Genomic DNA, 24,795 nt, shown 5'->3' with positions numbered 1-24,795 from the left:
TGTGGCCATATTACTTGGAAAGAAGGTTTCTGCTTTTCCTTTATTTTAATCCCACAACAGCATGCTAAAATTAACGCATCAGGGGAAACACTGAATTTTTATTGCCACGAGGAATTTGCTCGAGGATCCCACAGGAAGACATGTGCTAGTCCTAAACCAGGTCCACAATCCTTTCACTGGCCTGCCCAGAGCGGCTTTCTAAAGCCGCTCAACAGTTTCACAGATTCCTCCAAATTCAGGGTCAGTGGAGCAGAGCTCCGTTCACCAGGGCGGACGCACTGTACTGTGGGGCTTCAATCCGTGTTAGAAAAACAGATAGTCAACAAGACACTCTACTCACCAGGTGGGGTCAGGGATGAAGTCAAGTTGGAAGGCTCTGCTTTCCTTTTGAAAGGTCAACTGAAACACAAGTGCATGTGTGCGGGCGTGCACACACACACACACACACACACGCGTGCGCGCCAGTTCAGGCGTGCCTCAAACTCCGCTTTGTTCTTATCCTGATGAGCACTCACTGCTTGAGTTTTTTTAAATAGGTTCAATCTGATTTCTGACACTGGAAAAACAAACCTAAAAGCAATTTAGAAAACACCTGCCCGTGAAGTCAGATGGCAAAATATCTAAAGCTTCTCTCGAAATCTGTGACCTCAGAGGCTGACATGGTTTGATGGGAAATTTAATGTAATAGGCTGCGAAAGCCAAGAGGCCTGTTGTCAGCAATGAAGTCTGAAAGTTAGCAGAATTAATAACACTGTACAATGGAAGGGCCCTCAAGGGACAGGGCTGCAGAACCGGGGCAGTGGGGAAAAATGACTTTGGAAGTCATTTCACTATGACATTCTGTCATCACTGCTAAACGGAAATAAAAAATCATCTGAATCACCACATGCTTCTTTGTGTGTCCTTCCCTTATCTAATATAAAGTAATAACACCCCACCCAGGCTGGGAACGGACCCTCGAGGGATTCCGAGAGCTCCATTTTGAATCGCTAAATGCAATAAGAATAAATGCAAGTGGGAGTCTGTTTCGCCGAGACTGATGCCTGGTCTGTTGCCCATCGAAAGCCAATAAATCTCAATGCTTCAACAAGGAGGAAAATGGTTATCTCATCACTGCAGTGCCAGGGCGAGATTCTCTCTGAGCCAGAGTATTTTTATAGATGATTTATGTCCGGGAAGGATGGTTATTTAGCAAAATGGCAGATAATGATGAATAGAAAGTAAATATGAATAGCAGCAAGGGAGTGGCGCTTTGCCGCCACAACAGACCCGACAAAATACCTCCATAAAGTACACGCCGCAGATAATTGCCCTGACACTGGAGCTGGCATCCCGGCATGACGGGGAGGGAAGTACAAACGAGCCCGTCCGATTCAGTAAGTGATTGCTGTGCCTTGTTCTAGAACGCACGGCCCAGGAGCCTGCTAATTTTTCTTGAAAGCATACTTTGTGTCTACAGAGTAGTAGTTGTGAGCACAGGCTCTGAGCCGCATTGACTGGATTCAAATCCCAGCACGCCTCCCTAGCTGTTAAACCTTGGTGAGGTCCCTAACCTTTGTAGACCTTAGTTTCCCCATCTGTAAAATGGAGATGAGAGTATCGAGCGCTGAGGTCTGTGTAAGGATTGAACGCTGGGCTCTGTAGAAAGAGCTTACCATGATTCTTGACACCGAATTAACAGCACGTACATATTCGCTGTTACTATTACTTAGGGACCAGCCACCCAGAGAGCTACTATTACTCTTTTAATTTTATCCAATCTTCTTCATTCACCGAATCTTTCAATTGAACCCAGAGTAAGATCTGAAAAGGGGAGAGTTATAGGTAGAAAATTTGCAGTCCACCGACTGGGTGGAGGTCAACATTTACCCAGCACACTTTTTGATCATTCCACCATCACTATCTTTAATTCTCAAAGCATATGAAATGGTCACATTATCACACTGGAAGAGAAGTAAGGAACAAAAGAAATTATTCATGGAGTTACAATGGAAAGGAAGTCTATTTTAAAAATAAACAGAACTGAATTTTTGGAGCCTTTGAATAAAAGATAAGTTGACTGCACACAGAATGTCAAAATGGAATGGAAGGAAGGAATTTTTTTAAACACTTTTTTCTGTACTGAAGCACTACGCAAGGAAAAAAAAAACTAATTATAGTTTTAAACGTCCAAAACGCCATGTCCACCAAAAGCCCGATGCTCATTAGTACTAGTAATTAACTTTACAACTGTCAACACAAACAGCACACGGGCTGACAGATAGAGAGGAGCTCTGAGGGTGCTAATAAATCCGGAAATAACAACTTGACACACAGATGCACAAAAGGATGCAGGTGATAAAGAAATGTTGACATCAAATCTAATTATCTTCGAAATGGCCAACTGCAGCACGAGCCACAGTAGCGCACTGTTACTGCCGGTGATGGGCCCCGCTGGAACAGCGCTTAACCACTGCCTGCAACCAGGCTTTTACGGCCCTTGTCAGAGCTGGTGAGGACAATATCAAACAGGAAATTATGAGTGCCATGACCCCTCCAAGTCAAAAATCCAGTGATGAATATGGGCTCAGCAAGGCATAGCAGATTACCCCCTCACGAGTTCTAAAGCTGGGATGATATATGACATTTTTATCAGGCACTTTCTCAGGAATGTCACCAAGAGGGAAAATAAAGGCCCTGCAAAGAGACGACTAGGTGAATTATGCAACTGTAATTGCCGATCATAACCTGATATGAGTTGAAATTGCTCTGTTTTCATATTGAGATAGCATAAAATTGTCGGGAAATGCAATGGCTCCTTAATGTGGGCTAGATGAGTCTAATATTCTGATCATTTTTCACTCGGCTGCAAGGTAAATGGAGCTTCCTTACCACAGCCACTGTGGCCCAGGGCAATCGAGGGGCCCAATTTTACACTTGAATTGAGCAAATATGTGTAAACTACGATTTTTCATATTTTCTGCATGCATAAGAAGATGAAACATCTTTATCATCTGTATTGTCTGGCTGAGCTTATACAAAATATTAGTTTATCTCTCCTACTTTGGTTCATTCCATAAGCGAGACACATAGATCTGAAGGACAGGCAATATCCCATATATAAAACAAGTCCATCTTTTATGCAGTCTCATTTCACAAGTTCTCCTATTTAAAACAACAACCACCAAAACAAAAATAGACACCACAGCAGCATACAAAGGAAGAATTTTTTTAAAGGGGAGGAAAAAAAGCAAATAAAGTTCCTAAACACAACCAATTGTTCCGTCATTCTCCTGTTCACACACAGGAGGTGGGGAAAAGCCAAATCACCTTTGGTGTCTCTCCTAGACTATCTCCCCTCTCCCACTTAAATCAGTCATACCTGCAAGAGGATGCTATCAGCATTTACTGCTTTCCCATTACAGCCTGCGGCAAATGGAAAAACAATGTGTCGCCTTTCTTCCTCCTTGAAGTCATCTCTAAACCTGGGAGCATTTTGACAGAATTATTGGGGTTCTTTGGTGCCTGGGCCTGTTCCTTCTTGTTCCTGAGCCCCAACCCCTAGAGGGTAGAGGACCCAGGCCCAGCAGAGCTGCTTCTTTATTGCAAAGTGGATTTTCCCCTCTACAACTTGTGTCGCTCATCCTCAGGCCCTAGGTCAGCCAGACAACGCCATCCGCGTACAGGGCAGGCTCTGTTTAGCCCAGAGGATGAGGTCCTGGAAATGGGTCTACTAATGAATCAGCCATTATGAGGGCCATTATAGCAGGGTCCCCATGGAGATATGTTCCTTCCACTGTGATTTATTACTGACCATCAATATATTAGGGCTTTATTGGCTGATGTCTTTATCTTCTTGGCATTCCCTACAAGTATTCTATTGGTAGGCCCAAGACATGACTCAACCGCCTGCCACGTTCAGCCTCAAGCCACAGTGAAATTTGCCTTTGAACATCCAGCAAACATACAAAGCAATAAAGTAATCTCATGGCTTTTTGTTCTTTAGAAAATAATCAAATCATTTGTTTCTAATCAAAAGACCCCTAGACAACAGGGTGTTAGTGAGAGAGAGACCAGGGAGAGATACAGAAAACTGAGGGACTGGGAAGGGCCCTTCAAACGGAGTCAAATTTAGCACGGGATGCTCACAGCCCTGGGCCAAGAACTAATGATAGTCTTCTTTCTTCTGTAGTGGCCAACCAGCTCCATAATGAATCAATGCTATCTGGAGTGATGCTGAACAAAGTTTGCTAGAACTGTCTAAACCTAAGCTAAGGTGCAGTTAGGAAACAGTGTCTCCTCTGACGGACCTGTGTATGCGCACTGGGCTGAGTGGAGGCTCTATAAAGACCACTTTGTCAGTTTCCTGGCTCCCCCATGCCGGCTCCCTCCTGTGTATGCCCATTACACCTCTATAGACAGTACTTCAGTGCTCTCTGTTGACGTGTCCATGTCCCTCTCCCAGGCTGTAATGCCTTGAAGGCGGGAACCTTGCCTCATTTCTCTTGATATTCCCAGCGTCTAGCACAGTCCCTGGCAGAGTTGGCATTCAACAAATACCTACTGAATGAATAAGTGAATGAAGTGATACATGTGGTAATTGGCCAGTAATTGATAATTCATTGTCTACTGCTGTGTAACACATTACCCCCAAAATCAGGGGCTTAAAACAATAAGCATTATTCTCCCAGTGTCTGAGGACCAGGAATTTGGGAGTTGGATGGCTCTGGTTCAAGGTTTCTCACAAGAATGCAGTCCAATGCATCAGCTGGTGCTACAGTCATCTGAGGCCTGATTTGGGCTAGCAGATTCACTTCTAAGCTCACTGACATGGCTGTTGGCTGGAGGCCTCAGTTCTTTACCATGAGGGCTTCTCTACAGGGCGTATCAGAACATGGCAGCAGGCTTCCCACAGGGTGAGTGGTCCAGATGGAATAAGACTGTGAGTGCCCACAATGCCTTTCATGATCTAGTTATCCTCCCTAGTCTGTTAATCAGAAGCAAGTCACCAAGTCCAGCCCACACTGAAAGGGAGGAGATTACATAAGGCTATCAGTACCAGGAGGTGGGGATCATTGGGGGCCATCTTGGAGATTGGCCACCACTGCTAGATTCTAAGATAACAATTAATTCAACCAACTTTTATTGAGTTCCCTCTACACAGCAGACCCTGTGCCAGGTGCTAGGGATACAACGGGTCAGCGGAAAGCAAGAACATATAGCCCCTGACCTCACAGAGTTTACAATCCAGTAGGAGGGCTAGGTGTTAACTAGAATTTGAGTGTTACCTAAGGGAAAGTGGTGGGAGTGGGGGTGGGCATGTAGGAGCACAGAGCACCCTTAGCTTAAGACATTTAAACTGGAACCATAGGCCATTAGACAGACTGTGTTATTACACATGCTATTATTATGCACTAACCACCATTCTGGCTTCTTCCCAAATAATTATACATTGTCGTGAAAACACAGTGCTCTATTGTAAGTGAGGGTGAGCCCTTTATAAGTACCAGGCAAGGATCAGAGATGGTTATCAGCTTCCTCTCTCCAGTGAGGAACTTCAGGCCAGGAGGGCAGATTTGCCCAATCGTACAATAATAACTTTGTATCAAAACACCTTCATTCTTCAGAGAGAAAACAAGTTAGAGGTGAGACAGAAAATCTGCTTTCTGAGCCTGAAGATACCCTTCTAATCACTAGATAATGGGGATCTGAATTGTGCCCATAGTGATTTTTTTTTTTTTGAGGAAGATTAGCCCTGAGCTAACTACTGCCAGTCCTCCTCTTTTTGCTGAGGAACAACCGTGCCCATCTTCCTCTACTTTATATGTGGGACGCCTGCCACAGCATGGTGTGCCAAACAGTGCCTTGCCCACGCCCGGGATCCGAACCAGCGAACCCCGAGCCACCGAGAGACGGAACGTGCGAACTTAACTGCTGCGCCACTGGGCCGGCCCCCGCCCATGGTGATTTGAACTAAACTAAATCAACACCAAACCTTCATGTGTAATTTAATTTATTTTCTATTTTCTTAATTTTTGTTTTTAAAGTAATAGAAAATCATGAATATAAGTTTTTTGGTTTCTGCTTTTCTTGTTTTGTTTTTTAATACAAGAATCGACTGCTTTCTTCCTAGGGAATCTTTATTGAATGGCACCACACTCGATATTATTAAGAATTCTGATCAGAGATAAACATGCAAAACACTCGGCCAAGGGGATTAAGACTCTTTGTTAGTGTTTACGTTATCTGTTTTTAATTCCTATATATCCTTTCTTTATCTCAGTGTTTCAACACTAATTGCAAAACAGCCCTCACTACCAATAACGAGTCCCTGGGCCTTTGCAGACCTCTGGACATAGCTCGCTGTGCAGATAAGGCAGCCCCTGAACAAGGCTCAGTATCTGGATCAAGGTCTTTTACCCTTTTCCACTTTCTTTTGCTCATCTGGCCTTCCAGAGGCTAACCCAGCTCACTAAATCACGGAGTTCAGGGTGATATCTCAGTCTCCGAGTCTCTAAATTCAGCCAGGTCTAATGAAATGGAGCTACTGTCCTTGGCTTCTTCAAGATACTTCCTCACTTCAAATGGAGCAGGGCTGAACATCAGTACCCAAGAGCACCAATTTCACCGGGTACCACAAGCACAGCTGAGTCAAAGCTGGGCCCCGTCCAGTTAAGCCCAGTTCCCTGGTGTGAACTCACTAAAGCCCCCCACAGCTTGCTCCAAGGATTTCAAGAATCAAGCACAACTTCATTCTCCATCTCTTCCTTCCATGAATTTCACACTGCATTTTGGGTAAACAACACTCCCTGAGCTCTGCCTGCATTGGAATCATGGTAAAGTGTCAAGGAAAGAGAATGAGCTCTTACACCAATGGGGTTGGTTCAACTGCCACTTACTCATTTTATTTAGCAAGAGAGGAACTACATTCTTTCTTTTCTTTCCTTTGGTCCCAATTTTCCACTTAGCTGTTGCTATGATTACAAATATCTTTTACTCTTTTTCATTACCAACTCACTTACACATTGAAATGGTACCTATTTCATCTTCCTGTCTTGTCTCTTCCCGAGTGCCCCTTCCAGAGACTTAATTGTTGCTAAGCAACCATACATCATAGCAGCCAGTCACCAATTACTAATTGTCCTCAGCACTTTAGCCTTAGAAATCTGGACCATCTGCAACAATGGCAAGTACTTTCGATGGCCAAAAACATACGTACAGGTTTCTTAGCTCCGAGAAGACAGAGGCCCTAATAACAAGGTACTTTCATCATGGCAGTCAGAAAGACTTCCAATCTCCTACCCACTGAATCGCACAATTACAAAGCCATCAGCTTGGCGCTGTACTCTGGTCCTGCTCTGGAAATAAACTGGAGGTATGGTTGGCAAAATCTGAACACGCGCACTGATGAAAATGCGGATCCCTGAATTTCACACACATTCACTTTCCTCCCTCCTGGCACCACCCCATTTCTACAGTTTCTAGTTGAATTGAGGATCTATCAGTAATCAAATTTCAGCCTCAATTTTATGGTGGGTGTAATAGAGTTAATTTCTCTAATGCTAGCAGTTCATGGAAGGGGTCTCTTGTGGCAGCGCAGACCTGGGATTCGCAGCAGCTGTCAGAGATGCCGCTAAGGAATTCCTTATTAGCTAAGATGCAACCAGGCAGAAAACTCATTACACAGCGCTAAATATACTTAATCACATCTATTAGAGAAAAATGAACTTGATAATTACAACAAATAACTAAACTGCAGAAAGTGTTCAAGGAAAAAAAAAAAACAACCCACACAAGGATCTAAGTGTACAGGGAGTCTGAGTGGTAAAAGACTCAAGAGAAACCGGGAACAAGTCGCTTTGTGCTGAAGGAGAAACCAGTCTCAAGGTAGGTGGAGCTGATTTAAGTTGCCTACAAAAATGACAAATTTACATTTCAAAAGTGCCCTTGTTTATTTGGTATATGTAAAATTTTAATTAGAAGGCAATCCTCAGAGGGGAAAGGCTATGTTTGTAGACTGGTGTGGGTGGGGTTTGGGGAGGGCTGTAAGGGAGCCCCCAGGAAACGCTCATTTGACAAATAGAGACCTATAACAGCTCAGCTGTACCTAGGACTTCCCTGGAGCCTAACACACAGTGAGAGTCAAATCTGTCTTTTTCTCTATCACAAAATTGAGGTCTCTGCGTGGGCAGCTCTTCCCATCCCCGACTGAGGAAATGCCTGAGTGCCTGACCTCACTCAGGAAGAGTCACAACTACCAGAGGTGGTTCCGGTCAGTCCAGCTTCCAGTAGCAAGGCCATAGGACCATGTTAACCTGGAGCTGAGGCCCAGTAGGGGATGAGCTCTGGAAACCAGGAGGACAAAGGGAAAACTGGGTATAATGAATTGCGACAGAGATATGGGACTCGTGCGAGGGAGAAATGGAGGGTGGACAGGGCTAAGAAAGATCAGAATAAAGGCTAAAGGCCCAAAGCTGACAAAGCCTGGAGGAGTCCCTGCCTTTGGCAACTTACTCTCTGCAGAGACGAAAGATGGACATGGTTTTAAAGCACAAACATGGCAGGATGGTTTCATCTCCCTCAAGTCTGCTGAACAAAATATACTGCTGTTACCTTTGGCCACTGATGCAGTGGCAGGAGAGGCCCACCCCCTCTGACCACTGGGAAATCAAGAGTGAGGGCTGGCGAGTCACGCGAATCATCGAGAAGCCCTTTCCTCTTATTATTCATATCGTAAAGGAAATGAAAACAGAAGCAATGCATGTGATTCCCCTAAGACACTCACGTTTCCTGATCAAAGAGGTCTACTTCCCCGTCTCCCTGTTTGGTGGAATGGCCTTTGGCATAGGTGAGGGACATTCTTGTTTTTGTCACCAACTCAGTCTGTAACCTTGTCTTTGCTTCCCTCCAGGAAACCTCTCCTTCACAAACTCTCAGCCCAAGGGCTTCTAGTGCAGTCATCTGAGCCCTGGCATCACCCCACTTCCCTGGCTACAATCGGGGCAAACAAGCACATGTGCTGGGAACACCAGGACAAGACCTCTTGCTTTTCCCCACGGGACATGAACACAAGAGGACAGAGCCCCGAGAGCCCCTGGCAGCAGCCATCTTGTGACCAAGAGAGGAGAGTGGGACCAACACTAAGGAAGCAGAAGCAGCCTACGGAACAAAAGAACAGAGGTCATGGCCACCTCGTTTGAACCCAAGATCATACTGTACTAAAGCCAATTATTTCACCTTTTCAGACACGTGCCAATAAATCATCTCCCCCACTCCCTCCCCCCACATCCCAGCCAGGCTCTTTTCCCCATTTTCAACTGAAAGAGTCCTAACTGATGGAGCATCACATGCCCACTGTCAACCATAACGCTTCACATGACCTCAGCCTGCCCTTGATGAGGAATGGATAGGGAGAACCATGAGATTTAAGAGGAAAGACCTAAGCCAGGTGACCGCTGACTGTGTTTAGCACCTGCACGCTGTGGTCCAGGTGGCCTGGGAATCGGCATTTCAAAATCTGGGCTAAGCATGGCGGGACCCTGGGCAGTGGCTCGTACAGCTGGGTAGAGAGATCAGAGGATGTGGGAGTATCAGCCCCAACCAGCTATCCGGCCACATAGTGTTTCATCACATATCAATTTTTACTGAAAAGAAAACCATACAAATTTAATCAGCTCTTCATATGGAAATATTTAACTTTTTTTCCCCTGGAGTTGTTTGATATTATTGTTTTAATAGTCTGGATTTAAAAAAAAAAAATCAAGATGTGTGATAGTGGTGGAAACAGAATAGCATCCATTCCTGGCAAGAATGCAAGTCTCATTTCCAGTAGACTCAAGTCTTAGATGCACTGGCGTCTCTGTCAATTGCCTGGCTCAATGAAGACCATATTACATGCCCATAACCATGAAGTATAAGACAAGAATGAGCCATCTCGCACAGCCCTCACCCGCAGTCAAGGCAGGATGTTATTATCGGTGAGAAGAATATGAGATCAGAGAAGCTCCTGCTGCCCACAAGTTTAGGGAGTGTTCTGTCTTGGCATTCAAACCACTGAGCTTTCCATTTGCTCCTTCGCCCTTCAAAGATGTTATCAAACGACCTTGTTCCAGAACCTTTAATCTCTGAAAACCTATAATGTGGAACTCCCTTACATGTACACCTATTAAAGAACCATGTTCTCTCTCAGTAGTCATAAAATGTAAAACACCTCTTACAAGAGACTTCCTTTGTTTCCCAGCCAAGGGCACACTAGACGAAAGAGGCTGCCTTTTAAATACAATTTTAAAACATTGTATTAAATAAAATGAAGTATCGATATACAGAGTGATTTAAAAATGAGGACTGCCTTTGAGATCATGGGCATTTTTAACTGTCTAAGTGATGTAAGCTATAGGTCAAAGCCAAGAATTTTCTATCTGAGAAGTGGGTCAGCAGAAACTTAAGGGTGAGGAAAATAAAATGCCTTGTCACCAACTGCATTGGGAAGACGTGTAAATCTGAAGACCACACATCACCCGTGCCAGCTCATGAGCCGGGAGGGTCAACTGCAAAGCCTGGCCCAAGCCCAGCCAGGACAACTGTCCAAATTGCCCTGAACTGTCCAAACCACAGTCTCAAATCCTTGGAAACTTCTAACCCTGAGATGCTTGCAAAGCAATAATGCAGCTATGAGGTCACCAATCCACATCCAGATTGATTTTCTCTACTTCACTTTCGGGTGGGTGAATCTGTCTCTAGACTAAATGCCACAATATCTGTCAGGTGGGCAGACTTAATCTGCCAGGCTCCTGAGGGTTTCTTCTGGCCTTCATCGCGTTAGCAGCATTTATTTACCTTTTCCCTTGAAGAAGAAATGGTGGAAACTGTTAGCGACTGGGAAAATACAAGCCTGTTCTTGAGAGGAGGATTTTTGGAACCCAAAGCACAGAAAACTTTATGTCAATGTTATGGATCATGCTCTTTTTAGAGGAAAAAGAAATCCCATTTCTATTATGCAATCAGGAAATGGAAGATGTCTATCTCCAGATAACCAGCTGCTTGGGGCGCGATTTCAGTTGGAAACTTTGGTGGAGAATGTTTGCCTACTGTCTGTGCTAGTGTTGCTGTCACTTCACATCGACTTTTTTTGCTCTCTGTAGCAAATAAATCAGAAAGTTAATAGTTCTGTTGATTTGTTGGACCTATTTTTTTTCTTTAAAAAAATAAAGAACAGAAAAGAATAGCTTTAAAGGGGGGAAAAACTGATCCCAGCGTGTTAACAACTCCATCGCGGTTTCAGGCTGCAGTCATGCCAACTGTCTAGTAAAAAGAGAAATTCCACTGTAGCAGAAGTAATAAAATCTTCTTTTAAAGCAAAAATACCATGCAGAGAGGAAACGTAAACCCTTGCATTGGGACAGGGAAGGTGGGGGTGGAGTGAAGTAAAATACGGACTGGAGTGCTGGGGATCCACACTCACCACGCTGCTTTGGATAATCTTTCACCAAAAGCAGCTGTTTCCATGACCCAGAACCTTCTCTTCCTCTTAATCCATCACCCACAGGATTTTAGAAAGATGTGAGCTATTATCTGAAGCCATCTTCATTGTTATTCATACGACAAAATATTTATCACCCACTCTGCCTTTTCAAAGAAGCTGATCTCTGAGATGGATAGAGGCTTCTCATCAGCACGGCAGCAGCATGCTTATGGAAAGCCAAACGTGCCTGCCCTGGGAGAGAGGGGGTAGATATGGAGAGGAAACTTCTGCTTGATACTTGCCAAGACACTGTTATCTGTCCCCAAACCAGAGAGCTGGGCATTTAACATCTGAGTCTCCTATCTGGATTTCTAGGTCTCATAATTGACAAATAATTGACTTTCCTTAAAATCAGGGTCAAAGCTCCCCAAATTACCACCCTTGGTGATGAACACACTGGGCCAACTGTTCCCCAGGCAGCCGGGAGGAATCCTGTCTGCCCCACAGGCCCCCACTCAGTTTCTCCAACAAAAGGCAGCAGTTGAATGTAGAGAAAAGTCAAGTGAAAAGAGCAAGGATCCTGTGACATGAGGCATTCTCCAGCCAGATTGTTTTCACACAATCACTCAATATCTCTGATGATGGCCAGGCTAGGAAGCGGGATCCATTTGCCAGGTACCGCTTTGACCCTGAGAGCTAGCAAGCTGGAAGCAGAATGCAAAGCCAAACTCCTGTTTCCTAAGGCAGGCTCTTCATTAAAACACCCACATCCCTGATACACAGCCAAGTGCCAGGAGAAGCGCTGCAAAGCAACAGGGCAGGGCCCCATAGACACACATCTTGCAGTTGCTACCCCCAGATTTGCCCTCCTTCCTCGCTTTTCCTACAACTCCGCCTGAGAGGAAGGAGGGGCAGCTCCTGGAGAGTAAAATGCAGTAGCAGCAGCAGCAGCTCAAGCCACGACCTTAACACTTGAATGAATTAAATGCAAAGATACAAAGACATGTATTTCATTTCATCTGGTATTTCCTCCAGCCCTCCCACCACATGAGCTATATGTAAACAGTACGATTTCCCCCCTCACCACTTTGGATTTAATTGTATTCCTAATTGAAGATGAAAATTAATTTGCTTTTGATCAATTCCAGGTGGTAGATCAGCCTGAAATGGCAGCAGAGCATTTTTTCTCTCTGAGTGACCACACGCACGTGCCTGTAAACACCAGCATGCATTACCGGCGTAAATAGGCAGCCGCCTCTTTTTTGTACAAGGTCTTCTTGTGTCTCTCTTCCCTTTGCTGATTGGCACCATTCAATTTTTAATAAAAGATTTACAAAAGTGAGATACTTGTGGAAATAAACTGCTGACAGACTTGCTGAGTTAAGTGCGTAATTAAGGCTGTGGAACTACAGATGTTGAACAATGGTGGCTCACATCAAGATGTATGCGGTATCACAAATAACCCGGCATCTGGTTTCTTTATCTAAGTACCTTTCTTACGGTTTGGATCTTAATTTTTTACAGTTGACAGCAGTGTTATTTGAGCCAGTCAGTGGCATCTGGCTGCTGGGGGGAAAAAAAAGAAAGAAAGAAAGAGAGAAAAAAATCTCCATGCACTTTAATTAATTGTGGAGAAATTACATGGTCTTTCAACCGTGTAGTTTGTCATCAGCGCACATTACAGATTTATATTAGATGTTTCTCCACAGTGTCAGGAATAATTAAAAGGGGGTAGGAAATGATGCCAACCAGCAACGCTTTACATCAGTGGTGAAAGTTTTATATTTATTACAGCCAAACAGTTTTAGAAGAAGATGTCAACTGAGAGGCTTGACTGTGCATGGAATACTTATCAGGCTGGAGGGAGAGCCAATGCTGCTGGAATAATGAGAGAGGGCTCATGTTTAATCTATCAGGCCAACCACAATTGGTATGGCGTGCCAGTTATTAATGACGTGGCATCCCCTTTTCTCATAAAAACATTCACCCAAAACAATAAGTAACATATGCTTTTTTCTTTTTCCTGAAATGATCTTCATCCAATTGCTCTTTTTGATCCTAATAAGAACAGAAGTGCCAATTGTATGCAAGTCACTTTTTTTGCTCAATTAATTTGTGCCACGCTTATGGCTTGGGCAGCATTGGTGGAATTATTTAGGAAAAAGATATCAAAATGACTTTTGCCTTCATTGAGCACATGATTACAGCATCCCTGCCAGGGCCTTGCATGGAAGGGAACATGCCCAGACCACAGCAACCTGAATGGTAATCACCATCCTGCATCCATACCAGCTGAGAAACAAAGTCTTAGCTTTCTTATTCCTGGTACCACTGAAGAAACCTGGAACAGATTCCTTTATCCTTTCCAGAGATCAGAGCAAAGGACATTTAGAAACCAAGGGTCACAAAGAAGCTCTTAGAAACATCCCACAGATCCACGGCAGAGGGAACAGCGTCCATAGGACATCAGTCTTCTGGTTTGCTCTCCCAGTAGCAGATTTCCTGCTGCGTCACCGGCGCATCAGGCAGCGCACTGCAGGGGGATTATCAGACAACCTCCGCCCTCACCGTGTGTCTCGCAGGAGAGTCAGTGCTGCAGTAATCCCCTAATATGCGATGCCTGTCACTTCTTATTTATTAGCTTCTTGCCCTGGATATTTTCATAATTTCCTTTTAGCTCATGTGGCCCCAGAAGTGGAGACGTCCTGGGACTCACAACCTCAGGACAGCCTCACCTTTGCCCCTGTGGACTCACACGAGAGCAGTGCGCCAAGCAAGGACTCTCTCCTCGGGGCCTGTGGGTCTACATGGTGGAAATCGCCCCCCTCCGACCTGGAGTCCTCAGAGCAGCGCAGGTCTCAGGGAACCACCAGATGGGCCTAATCCCGGGAGTCTGCTTCAAGCTGAGCATGATTCTTCCACAATAAAGTAATAATGCCCTCAGTTACGTTAACCACTTTAATAACAACAATATTCTGAAACTTATAGAGTGCTTTAAAATTTTCAAAGAACTTTGGTAAATATAATTTCATTTTACTAATACTTGCGTAACTCAACGTAGAGGTACAAAAAAAGGAGAAACTTCAGCACTTTCTTCTTCAGTCCTAAATAAAACACACACTTTAGGCACGTTTTTCCTTTGTTGATGCCTTAGGAAAGGCAGTGTTTACCTTTCTAAAGTATTCTCTGTACTTCAAATAAAATTTACAGTTCTGCCTGTGGCCCTGCCTTCCTTTCTGACTGCTCCCATCTCCTATCAGTGCCCCCTGAACAATGCTCCCACTCTCTGCCTGTTCCTCCGAGACATCAAGCTCACTCCTGCCTCAGGGACTTTGCACTTGCTGTTCCCTCTGTCTGGAACATTAACTCATGTCTTCATGTGGTCGTCTCCTTGTCTTTCAGATCCCAGCTTAAACGTCACCTCTCAGAGAAGCTTCCTCTGACCTCTCTCTCTAACATTCCCCACACTTCTACGCCCGTTTCCTAATTCACCATCTGAAATTATCTATATATTTGTTTAATATGGGTCTCTCCCATTAGAATATAAGCTCCAAGAGAACCTGGAAATATTAATACTTCAGGAAAGATTTCTCTATGTGCTTAAACATATCTACAATTAGTTTCAAATAATCTATGTGTCAAATTTTTCTTTAATTCAGTAGAAGGTCTTTAATCTGGTTAGTATAACTGAGATTTTTACCATACAAATGATTTTTCTTTATCCCATTTGGATTTCAAAGCCATTGATGGAACTGCTCCTCTAGAGTGATCCTAATGGAATTAACCAAATTTAAAGAGATGTTGACTTAAAACCTTTATTATTGGAAAGGAAAGAATATTAATAAAAGGTCAAGCCACTGCAACTTGTGTCCTTAAAAGGATTATTGGAAAGTCATCTTTTTCACTGTAAGGATGAAACAGTTCACTCCCCAGTCACTCAGTTTGAACTCAATTGGAACTGAGGTCTGCAGAGGCTCAGCCGCATCCCTGCTCAGTGCAGGCTCCGAGGAGCAGCTGAGCATCCGTGGCCACGGGAAGACACACTGGCTCACGGCACTCCCGCCTCAAACAGCAGGTACCAGTAGGCATCTCGGGCACTGAAGTCCGGCCAGGGCCAGGAGAAAGGAAGTTTAAATTAGAACAGGAAGATCTGACTCAATATAAAAAACAAATACCGACAGGAAGTGAGAGGGCTAACAAGTGACTATAGATGTGATAAAGTCTCTGGAAGGACGATGATGAGGACAAATCCTCCATGACAGCTGCACTTCTTGAGGACTGTGTCTGGTTCTTCTTTGTAGCTCCTTGTGGTATCCAACACACTAAGCACTCAAGATACATGTAGAGGAGGGAGCCTGAGGACAGGCTTACCTTGTAAGCTCCAGGAGGGCAGGGCCACATCTTTCTAGTTCTCCACTGTCCTGTCCGCTCAGCCCTCAGCACAGTGGGAGGGGCTCAGTAACAGTGTGTTGAATGAAAAGCATAAATCAGTGAAGAGATCAGTCAGTGAATAAATGGGCCATCTCACCCCTGGAGGGCTGAAATCCTTGACAATCCTGCAGAGGTGGAAACGCTACCTCCGTCCCCCACGTTTCGCCCTTGATCGATCTCTTCACAGTTTCTTTCTAGAAAGCAAAGTACGGTTCTTCCTTCCACCCCTCTGTATCAACTCTGAAACAAAGACTCCTACTTTTGGAGAAGCAGAGCCACCTCTGAGGTTGCTCCTGACAACCTGTCCCCCTCATCAAATTCATTGAACATTGCCTTCATTAAGCCACGACCACACAGGGCTCTGCTACATGCTGTATAAAAAGCTAGAAAGAGCAGGTTCCTGGGGTTTGGGAGCTAAAGGTTTAGAGGCACCTGACAGGTGCGGCACATGCAGTGTCAGCTCGGCTCTGATGCCTCCCCTCCACTTCTCATCCTCCTTGAGAATCCCATTGCCCTTTTCAGAGGTAGAAGGAGAGGAGCCGAGCAGCCAAAAGGCCCCCTTTCCAAGGTGGGCGCTCCTGCCCTCGGAAGCCCTGCAGCTGCTCTTGTCACTCCTGTCCTGCTTTACATACAGACTGTGGTGAGGGCACATCAGAAATCAGACGGGGTCTAAGAGACTGGATTTTCTCCCTCAGGCTTGCAGTCAGAAGTAGACAGTACAGCTTGGGGGGTGGGGGTAACTGAATGGGTGGGGAAGCCGCTTTTCAGGTTGAGCGCGATCTTGATGCATCTGGCATCGCAGCAGAAAGAACTTCAGAGAGTCCTCCATCTGGATTTTAACCAAGTTGTGCCTCTACAGACCTGAAACGTTCTCTGCTTCCATCGCCGGTTCTGAAGCCCACGCAAGCCAAGTTACGTGATGTGAGAGTCCTCCCAACTCCTAGAATCTTATTCTATTCATGCTTGAAAGCATCTTATCTTCTGATTGCCTTTGGTGGGTCATCTTTCTGGGGCCAAGTCTCTGCTTAGACTCTAATTTAAGGCAGCTGCAGCCATAGCTACGAGGATTTCATTTTCAATGTGTTCACTACTGAAATACAGGTTCCAGTTGTGCCAAAATATATATGCCTTACATTGGGGAAAGCTCACTTCCATGAGCAAGAACACTGGGCATGCACGTTCAGGTAGCTCTAAGATGAGGAGAAGTAGAGTAGAGTGTATTCTTACTGAATATGCTTTCTAAAATTCTAAAAATAATTTATTGATAGTATTAAGAAAAGTTTAGTTATACATAATACCATCATTCTGACAAAACTAGTTGACATCCACACGCACACATAATTTTTACATATTTTTTAACATAAAGTCTATATAATCATTAATTTGCTGTTTTCATTTAGTGGTACATCATAAGCATTTTCCCTTGTTTCTATGCTGTCTTCAGAAACATTACCTATGTTTTTCTAGAGTAGAAGACTCTAGTCTATAAAACTTAAACCATCTATTAAATGAGGGACTACAAATATAAATCCCTTGTAATTCAAAAACTTCTAGGCAATAGGAAAAAATAACATCTGAAATATGTGTAGCTGTGATATGGCAGAAGAAAATTGAATAAAAGGTATATTAGATGCTTTTACCTAAAAGCATGGGCACTGGACACTATTAACCAGCTTTAGGACCTCTGGAAAATTAATCACCTTCCCTTTGCCTTAGTTTCCACAATGAGACACAGAGGGTAGGGTTGGGTGAACATTAAAATCCTTTCCTGCTCTAAAATTTTATGTTCATTCCTTAAAGCAATTTTATTCTGAGAAATACAAAGAACTGTAGGTACTTTAACTCATTCCTTAAAAGAGTGGTGTAGTGGGAATACCTTGGGGTGTGTCCCTTGTTCCTTTTTTTTGGAACTGACCTCTCCAACGTGCATGGTTTCAGCAGCAGCTTCCTGGCAGCCATGCTTGTTCAGTGTGGCCTCAGCCCCTAGCCAGAGGTGATTGTTCCAGAAGTGGTAGCCATCTTTCAGCCATGTGGACCAGAAATACAGCAGAGGCTGGCATACCCAAAGAGGGGAACAATCATGTCCCTTATTTCATTGGTGTATCTCACATAGCAAAAAAGACTAATAGTTAACAGTCTCCACTAAGTGTCCTCTGTATTACTACACATCTAGATCTCTTGGTAATTTTAAAAGAAAGAAAGAAAGCAGTACTACTACGAAGAAGAACCGAGGCAATGAGCTTGTAAAAACCCAAATAACATAGACATCTACTGAGCTAAAACTCAATCCATAGACTCCTGCTTAGCGCAAGGACTCTGTTAATTATTTCTGACCCCATAGCTTAATTTCTGCTTTACAGTGTGGGAAAACATGAGAAGGAGCTAGAGCTCCCCAAAATTCAGTGTTTTCAGAAATGAACTCATTTCTGAATGAACTTGGAGTTCTGGGCAAAAAGAGGCTCAAGGTTTTTAGTTTTGACCCCTGGCTCTATCTTTATGGCTTTGGATCTTTTCCATTCATTCTACTCTCAATTCTAGGACACTGGATTCCCAGCCCCAAGAAATGGGGTCTGGTCTTTTGGTGTTTTTCCCTCAATCCAGCCCTAATGAATGCCTTCTTATGCGTGAAGAGACGTTAACAGAGACAGGCAACATGGAGGCTGGGAACTGAGTCCAGCCAATATGTTTAAAACATTAAAGAGGTAAATATTAGATTAGGACTAATCTGGTAAATTCAGAATACTGAGGGGCAATAGGAATCTTAATATAGGATGGACAGCTGAAAACATGAGCTTGTTTTTGTGCTTTGCCTTAATCCACCAACCTATCTGAAGGTCTAGTCTATCAGGTGTCTAACCATATGCCAGAGATATTTCCTTCACTCCTCGGGGGGAAGAGGGCAAGGAGGAATTGGTTCCATATTCCATGAAGTGATGTGATCTCTATTATATTTCTAAATTAAAGTTTTGCAGCCCCTGGATGTGATAATTGTGTTTGTTCTTTACACTATCTCTACTGCCACCAACCAAAAAAACCCTAAGCTCAAAAAGAAAGAAATCAGGAAGGGAAAGAAATGTGTTCAACATATATCCAGCACCCAGGGATCTAGGTACAACTGAGGGTTGATTTAACGAGGAAGGAAGTGAGGGGAGGGTACAAAAACATCTGACACTTCCAGTTATTTAACTTAAAAGCACAAACCTAAAGAATGCTCTTGGGCGTGTCTACGTCAGAACTTCCCCAAGCTTTCCCATAAGTGGCAGGAAGCCGCTCTGTCAAAGGCCCTGAAAAGGCCCTGCAACACACCGGGACAATGATCTTCAATTAAGTGTTCTCCAGTGGGCCTCAGCATGACAAACCATTATGGCTCCAAAGGAGCCCTTAAAACCTACCACGTCAATGAGCTCCCCAAGCATGGGGATTGAGTTATGGATTAGACCTCTTAACCCTTCTCCTCCCCTCAAAATACCTTAAAGACCCTTTCTCCCAGGGGAGGAGTCATTTTAGCCAGTGTCTGGCTAAGAGATCTTTGTGAAGTCATGGTTATAGTTACAGGACGTTTAATGAAGGCTCTGCATTCAGCTGAGACCCCGGCCCCTCCGTGTTGCCATAAACCAGATAGAAGGGCCAGAACCACAGTGACCCCACCAAAATGCAGGAGAGGCCTCTTAGGGGTCTCATTTCATTTCTGGATGTGAACGGCTTTGTGGTCTTGGAAACGACACCTGTTTTTCTGATGCTTTAATTTTTATACCTATGAAGTACTGATGTGGCTCCTTATCTTGCACATTTGTATTAAGGAATACTTTTAAATTGAAGTAGAGAATCTGACTAAAGAGAATATCTGTTTTACAGCAAAAATAACAAAATTGACAAATCAGATCCTGTTCAATCAATAAAGCACTTCCTGCTGAATATCACGCACTTTGAGAGATGTGTGAATTCTTCCAAACCACAAGGAAAAACTTGAAATCAACTCTGCATTTTCTGAATTCAACGGTCACAGTAATACTCAAAAGTACAGCTCCCGAGGAATTAAAGAAACTTCAGTGCTTTGAAAGCATTAGGGACCCTTTTCAAGATCCTAAAACTACTACAACAGCTCTGTTACCTGGTCTTATGTTCACACCATCCTATTGGTTTCAAAAGCTCAGTTCCTTCTCCAGCTGTGGCTAAACAGGCTCCAGGGTATGGTATTGTGCACAGCATTTGGGAACTTTCTGGATAATGACTGTAAAAGAACTGGAAACGATTATTTCCTAATAAAAGCTTCCTCCTTCCAAGGTACTCATGCCAACAGGCTACGCTGAGATGGCAAAGCAAGGTACATTTCTTTGGCAAAGTTTTCCATCACTCTTTCTTTTTCTTATATAGCAAGGGAATTCTTTTCATTTTAGAATCATAAAGCTCTTAAACTCTGGTTTTAAGATGGAAAAGCAACTAGATCTGTTATTAGAAAAGTGCTGTTGAGAGCAGCTTTATTTCCTTGTTCCACAAACATCTGCCTTCCTAGACAGAGGAAAGTCAATGTTCATTCTCAGGGCTATTTAAAAAGGTGAATGCAAGATTTCACATATACCATTAATTTTTTATTTTCGGATTTTTAAATGGTTTCAAAATTTGGAAGCATTGCTATGCCCTCCAAGAGTGGCAGCGGGCCCCTGCAACACGTCTTCTACCTCCACCACTCAGAAGTGACGCTGAGATGGCTAAAATGGGGACAATACAGTATTGAGCACATCATAGGCCAGACACTTGGAAAGCGGTAAGAAGGACTTTAAAGGCAATTCACCTATTAAAAAGTTACATTGTTTGGGGATCACAGGACTCAGTTGTTTCTGACCCACATGAACTTCTCTGATCCCTTGGAATGGGACGAGTGCAAGTTTTATAGAGAGAGTTTTACGCTAGGGAACTGAATGCAGACCAGACAACTCAACCTTTTGCTCAGATCTAGGCAATGGGCGTGGCAAAGGGCATAGGGTTTTTCTGCTCCACTTCTCCTCACTCTCCAAACTCGAGGGTGTTGCCCCAGAAATTTCCCAGCTCCATAGTCTCAACTTCATTTCTCTGTTAGATATAAAGCAGCCAATTCTTCAAATTCTTCAAAGACTACGCACAGCCTTAGTCAGATCATTGAAGAAAAAAGCACTAGTTCTTCAGAGACAATAGTATCTCTTTAAGCAAGTGAACAAAGTCAGTCCAGAATTGACAGGCCCTTGGCAGTTTGTCAGTTTCTAAAAACCAAGGTAATATGCAAGCCTTTTAACCTAAATAGGAACAAAGAGGGAATCCGGGGGTCAGCTGGTGAGGCCATGAGGAAGCCCTTAACTACCAGCCCTGCGAGAAGGCAGTCAAGACAATTACTAACCCACAATAAAATATCAAAATCACTAAAAAATTTAGAAATCCTTTTCTTTCAGTTACTGGCTTTTGACTTTAGTTATTAATATATCTCTGGTCACTGAGTTGACACAAAGATTAAAGTAATCCTTCATGGGATAATTTCATAATTTTCTCTCTGGGAGAATGTGACGGCTGTGTTTCTTTCCTTGCTTTTTAGGTCTCACCAACAGCTGTTTACACGGCTGTAGCCTTAAACTTCTCCCTATACTTCAACTAGTGTTGGAGCACACAAGGCCTCCCCAAAATGTCCATTTAGCTCCAAGTTTCAAATCAGAATCACCCTTGATTGATTCTATCCTCTTCTTCATCCCCATAACCAATGGTTATGAGGTTCTCTCACATTAGAAGTCCCTTGAAATTCCTACTTCTCTTCTGTTAGCACTGCTCTACTTTGTACATGCCCACATCAATGCACGTCAGCAACACTGCTCTTCTCCAAATCCACCCCTTTAAACAACAACAACCCCAATCCATTGGATACTCTGCCATCAAACTAAGCTTCCTAAAACATCACCAGCATGATGTCACTCTCAGCCTCGGAAAGCTCTGAATGCTTCCTAGAACTCAGCCATCTTTTAGTATCTCTCACATGTTTGGTCTAAGCTTCTTGAACTTTCTGTTTTCGCCGGGTGGCCTAACACACTGAGCCTGGTGTGCACTTACTACTACCCTCATCATGAGCCCTGCCTAACTGGAGTGACCTCTCCCCATCCTTCTGTCCACATCTTACCCAGTTCAGAAGTCATCTTTTCCCTAAAATCTCACCTCTGGAGCTGGAGATGAACCCACGATTTGAACTTGGAAATGACTTCCTATCCTGGGTCTGTGAGGTTCCCTGGTATTTTCTCAGAGGTCCGTGAGTTTGATGAGAATTTTTAGATTTGTATGCCCTCATTTCAGTGATAATCTAAAATAATTATTTTGCCAGTTTCATTTATCTTTTGTACTGAAATTCTGAAGTTGAAAAGCATTTTTATGGAGTAATATTTCGGTTTCTTAATATTTCGGGGATTCACAACTGGTGTCTATGAGCCCCTACCATTGGAAGGATCTAAGAACATTTTTCTTCTAAAAGAAATCTGTAAATGGATCTGACAATCATGTATTGTCACGTGACATATCTTCCCTAGTGTTGTCTTGAACTGTTATTTAAATCCTTTACTAGGGTTTTACTTTTCATGTTTTTATGTCTTATCTTCCCACACAGATGGTAAACTCTCTGGGGACAGGGATTATTCTCAGACTTCTTTGGATTCCTGATGCACCAAACAAAATCTTGCAAAGAACAAGTGCTTGGTCAAAATCCGTTGCTCTGGGTTTGACTATGAAGGCCTGATCTGGTCCACACTGGATGCCAGAGGGGAAAAAACAATGAAGACAGAGCTTTACTAGACATTCAACTGGAAATTATGGAAAAGGAGCACTCAAATTCTCCAAAAGTCCCTCATCCTCTCTAGGGCAGCATCACATAGAATTTCCCATACAGTCCAAAGGCTCCCAGATGCTTTTTATACAAGAAAGGTTTTTATTATTCCTTTCTTCCAATAAGACAATAAAACTCAAGACTGTTTAATAGCACTAAGCAGTAAAACGGACACATTTCTTTCTCATAACTACTAAGAGGTACCAGAATAAACGAAGGTGTTGAGTCTGACCTATTAACCTTTCTGGTAATTTCTTAATCTATGTTAATTTCATGCTAGTGTAGAGAGAATTCTAGAACTACTGTTCATCTCCCATATGAATGTGGCAGTCCTGTGTGTCATCCTAGACTTCATTAGTAGCAAAATGAAGCCGGGGGAGACGTCAAGGAGACAGGATTAGAAGGAGCAGAGAACCTCAAAATGGGATTTTCCCGCTTGAGAACTGTGAGCGGACTGGAAAATTAACTGGCCACTATCCACACACACAGTGCTTCACTGATTACCTGAAATCTCTTCTTATGCAAGTATGTAGAGCTGATTTATATGGATTTACAAAGTTTATTGCATTGGTTAAGGACTCGGGCAGCAATCGACAGCAGAGGCCAGCACAAATGAAGCTGTGGACTAATTTACTAGAAGAAAGAATATTCTTTAACCAGTGCCCTTCCCACTGTTGTTACCTAGAGACAGGAAGCAAGGAGGACTACAGTACAAGGCTGTTGACGGGATGTGAGCGAATCCTGTGGTCCGGTGAACGCCCGTCTTCCCTTCACCACAGAAAGACATCGGTGGAGTTTCATGAAGAGCAAAGAATCAAGGTTGGAAATCATTTGCATTTTGAAAACCAGTAACAGATAAATACATAAATAAACACAGATACATTTTATTTTGTAAAAGGTCATTCCAAAGAATGTGCTGGGATCATGGAAGACAGTAGGAAGGGCAGCCTGCCCTACGTCTCACGTCTCAGCTGAGCAAAGGCGAGAGGCGAGGTCGCGGCGGTGAGAACATCACTAAGGCTGGGGCAAGGGAGGATGTTCTGCTTCCTCCGCGAACTGCTCTCTGTTCAGGTGGCGCTGCGTGTTCAGCAGGAAAGTTAATTAACACAGCGCACGGCTGCCTGCGACGCCTTACATAATTACACCTGGAGCCTAATTAGGTAACTCTCCACTATCCCTTGTCTAAATCACCCACGCTACAAATCTCCCCAAGTGTGGCTTGTGACGTGCCTGTGAAATGGAAAAGTTGTCACTTTCAACATGTTAGATACACTAACAGCCTAAATGAGTTTTCCCATGTGCTTTTGATGCAGAAACTGAAAGCTTAAAGAAAGCAGGGTCTTCCTGGATGCCTCGGGATTTCCTTCTGGTGTTCCACAGATTCTAGAACAGCGTACCAGGTAGGATTATGCTTTATTGATGACAGTGTCAGGCAGTCACTCATTGAGGTATTTGTGCTGTTATTTATTTAATTTTAATAGGATGATATCTTGTTAATGTTGATGGAATTATGAGAAACTAAAATTTCTTTCTTTAGAAGTTTCTGGAATTTTCCAAGCTTTCTATAATGAGGAAATATTATCTTTATAGTAAGAAAAATGTAGAGAGGAGAAGAAAAATGGGTGAAAGACTCCTCTATAAAATGATCCCAGCCTTAATTTTCCCACAGTAACATATTAATGACTACCATGTAATCTATACAGTGTAACTTCTTATTTCAGGATTTTATCCCAGAACTTGAAACACTGTATACAATAAAATATTAATCTACTACAAAAGCTTTCATTTACATGACCAAATTGAACAAATGTTCAAACTATGCTGTAAATTACTCTCAAGAATGTACAGTTCAGTCAAATGGGGTACAGATTTTAGTGACATGTGATATGACAAGAGTTGTAATCAGTAACGTTTAACATACATTGCATTTATTTTTTTCTCTGACCACTATTTGCAAGCGACATCATAAAGCATCCCTGAGATTTGTCACTTGGCTTGGTACACCTTTGTTATCAGGTAAAAATGACAAAGGGAACACCACGTCCCCAAACCTGTTAATCACAAGGGGAGACTCACAAGAGCTGAACTGCATCCA

At 43.4% G+C, this 24,795-nt stretch overlaps 1 protein-coding gene across 11 annotated transcripts in view; it reads right to left on the bottom strand.

The window, feature by feature from the left end:
* FTO (FTO alpha-ketoglutarate dependent dioxygenase) overlaps positions 1-24,795 on the bottom strand; it is a 352,377-nt gene that overhangs the window by 45,789 nt on the left and 281,793 nt on the right. The window contains exon 9 of one of the 11 annotated variants that reach the window (XM_070500586.1): positions 23,247-23,468. The exons of 9 other annotated variants lie outside the window; for them this stretch is intronic. In XM_070500586.1, coding sequence (XP_070356687.1) covers positions 23,405-23,468 — 64 coding nt within the window. In that variant the 3' untranslated portion in view covers positions 23,247-23,404. Of the gene's footprint in view, positions 1-23,246; positions 23,469-24,795 lie in introns of those variants that run through there. One more of the 11 variants, XM_044760867.2, reaches the window with a different exon arrangement.

This window comes from Equus asinus, chromosome 28 (assembly GCF_041296235.1).
Source record: "Equus asinus isolate D_3611 breed Donkey chromosome 28, EquAss-T2T_v2, whole genome shotgun sequence".
NCBI lineage: Eukaryota > Metazoa > Chordata > Mammalia > Perissodactyla > Equidae > Equus > Equus asinus.
The sequence above is the reverse complement of the archived record's forward strand: the minus strand, read 5'-3'. Positions and strand labels throughout refer to the sequence as shown.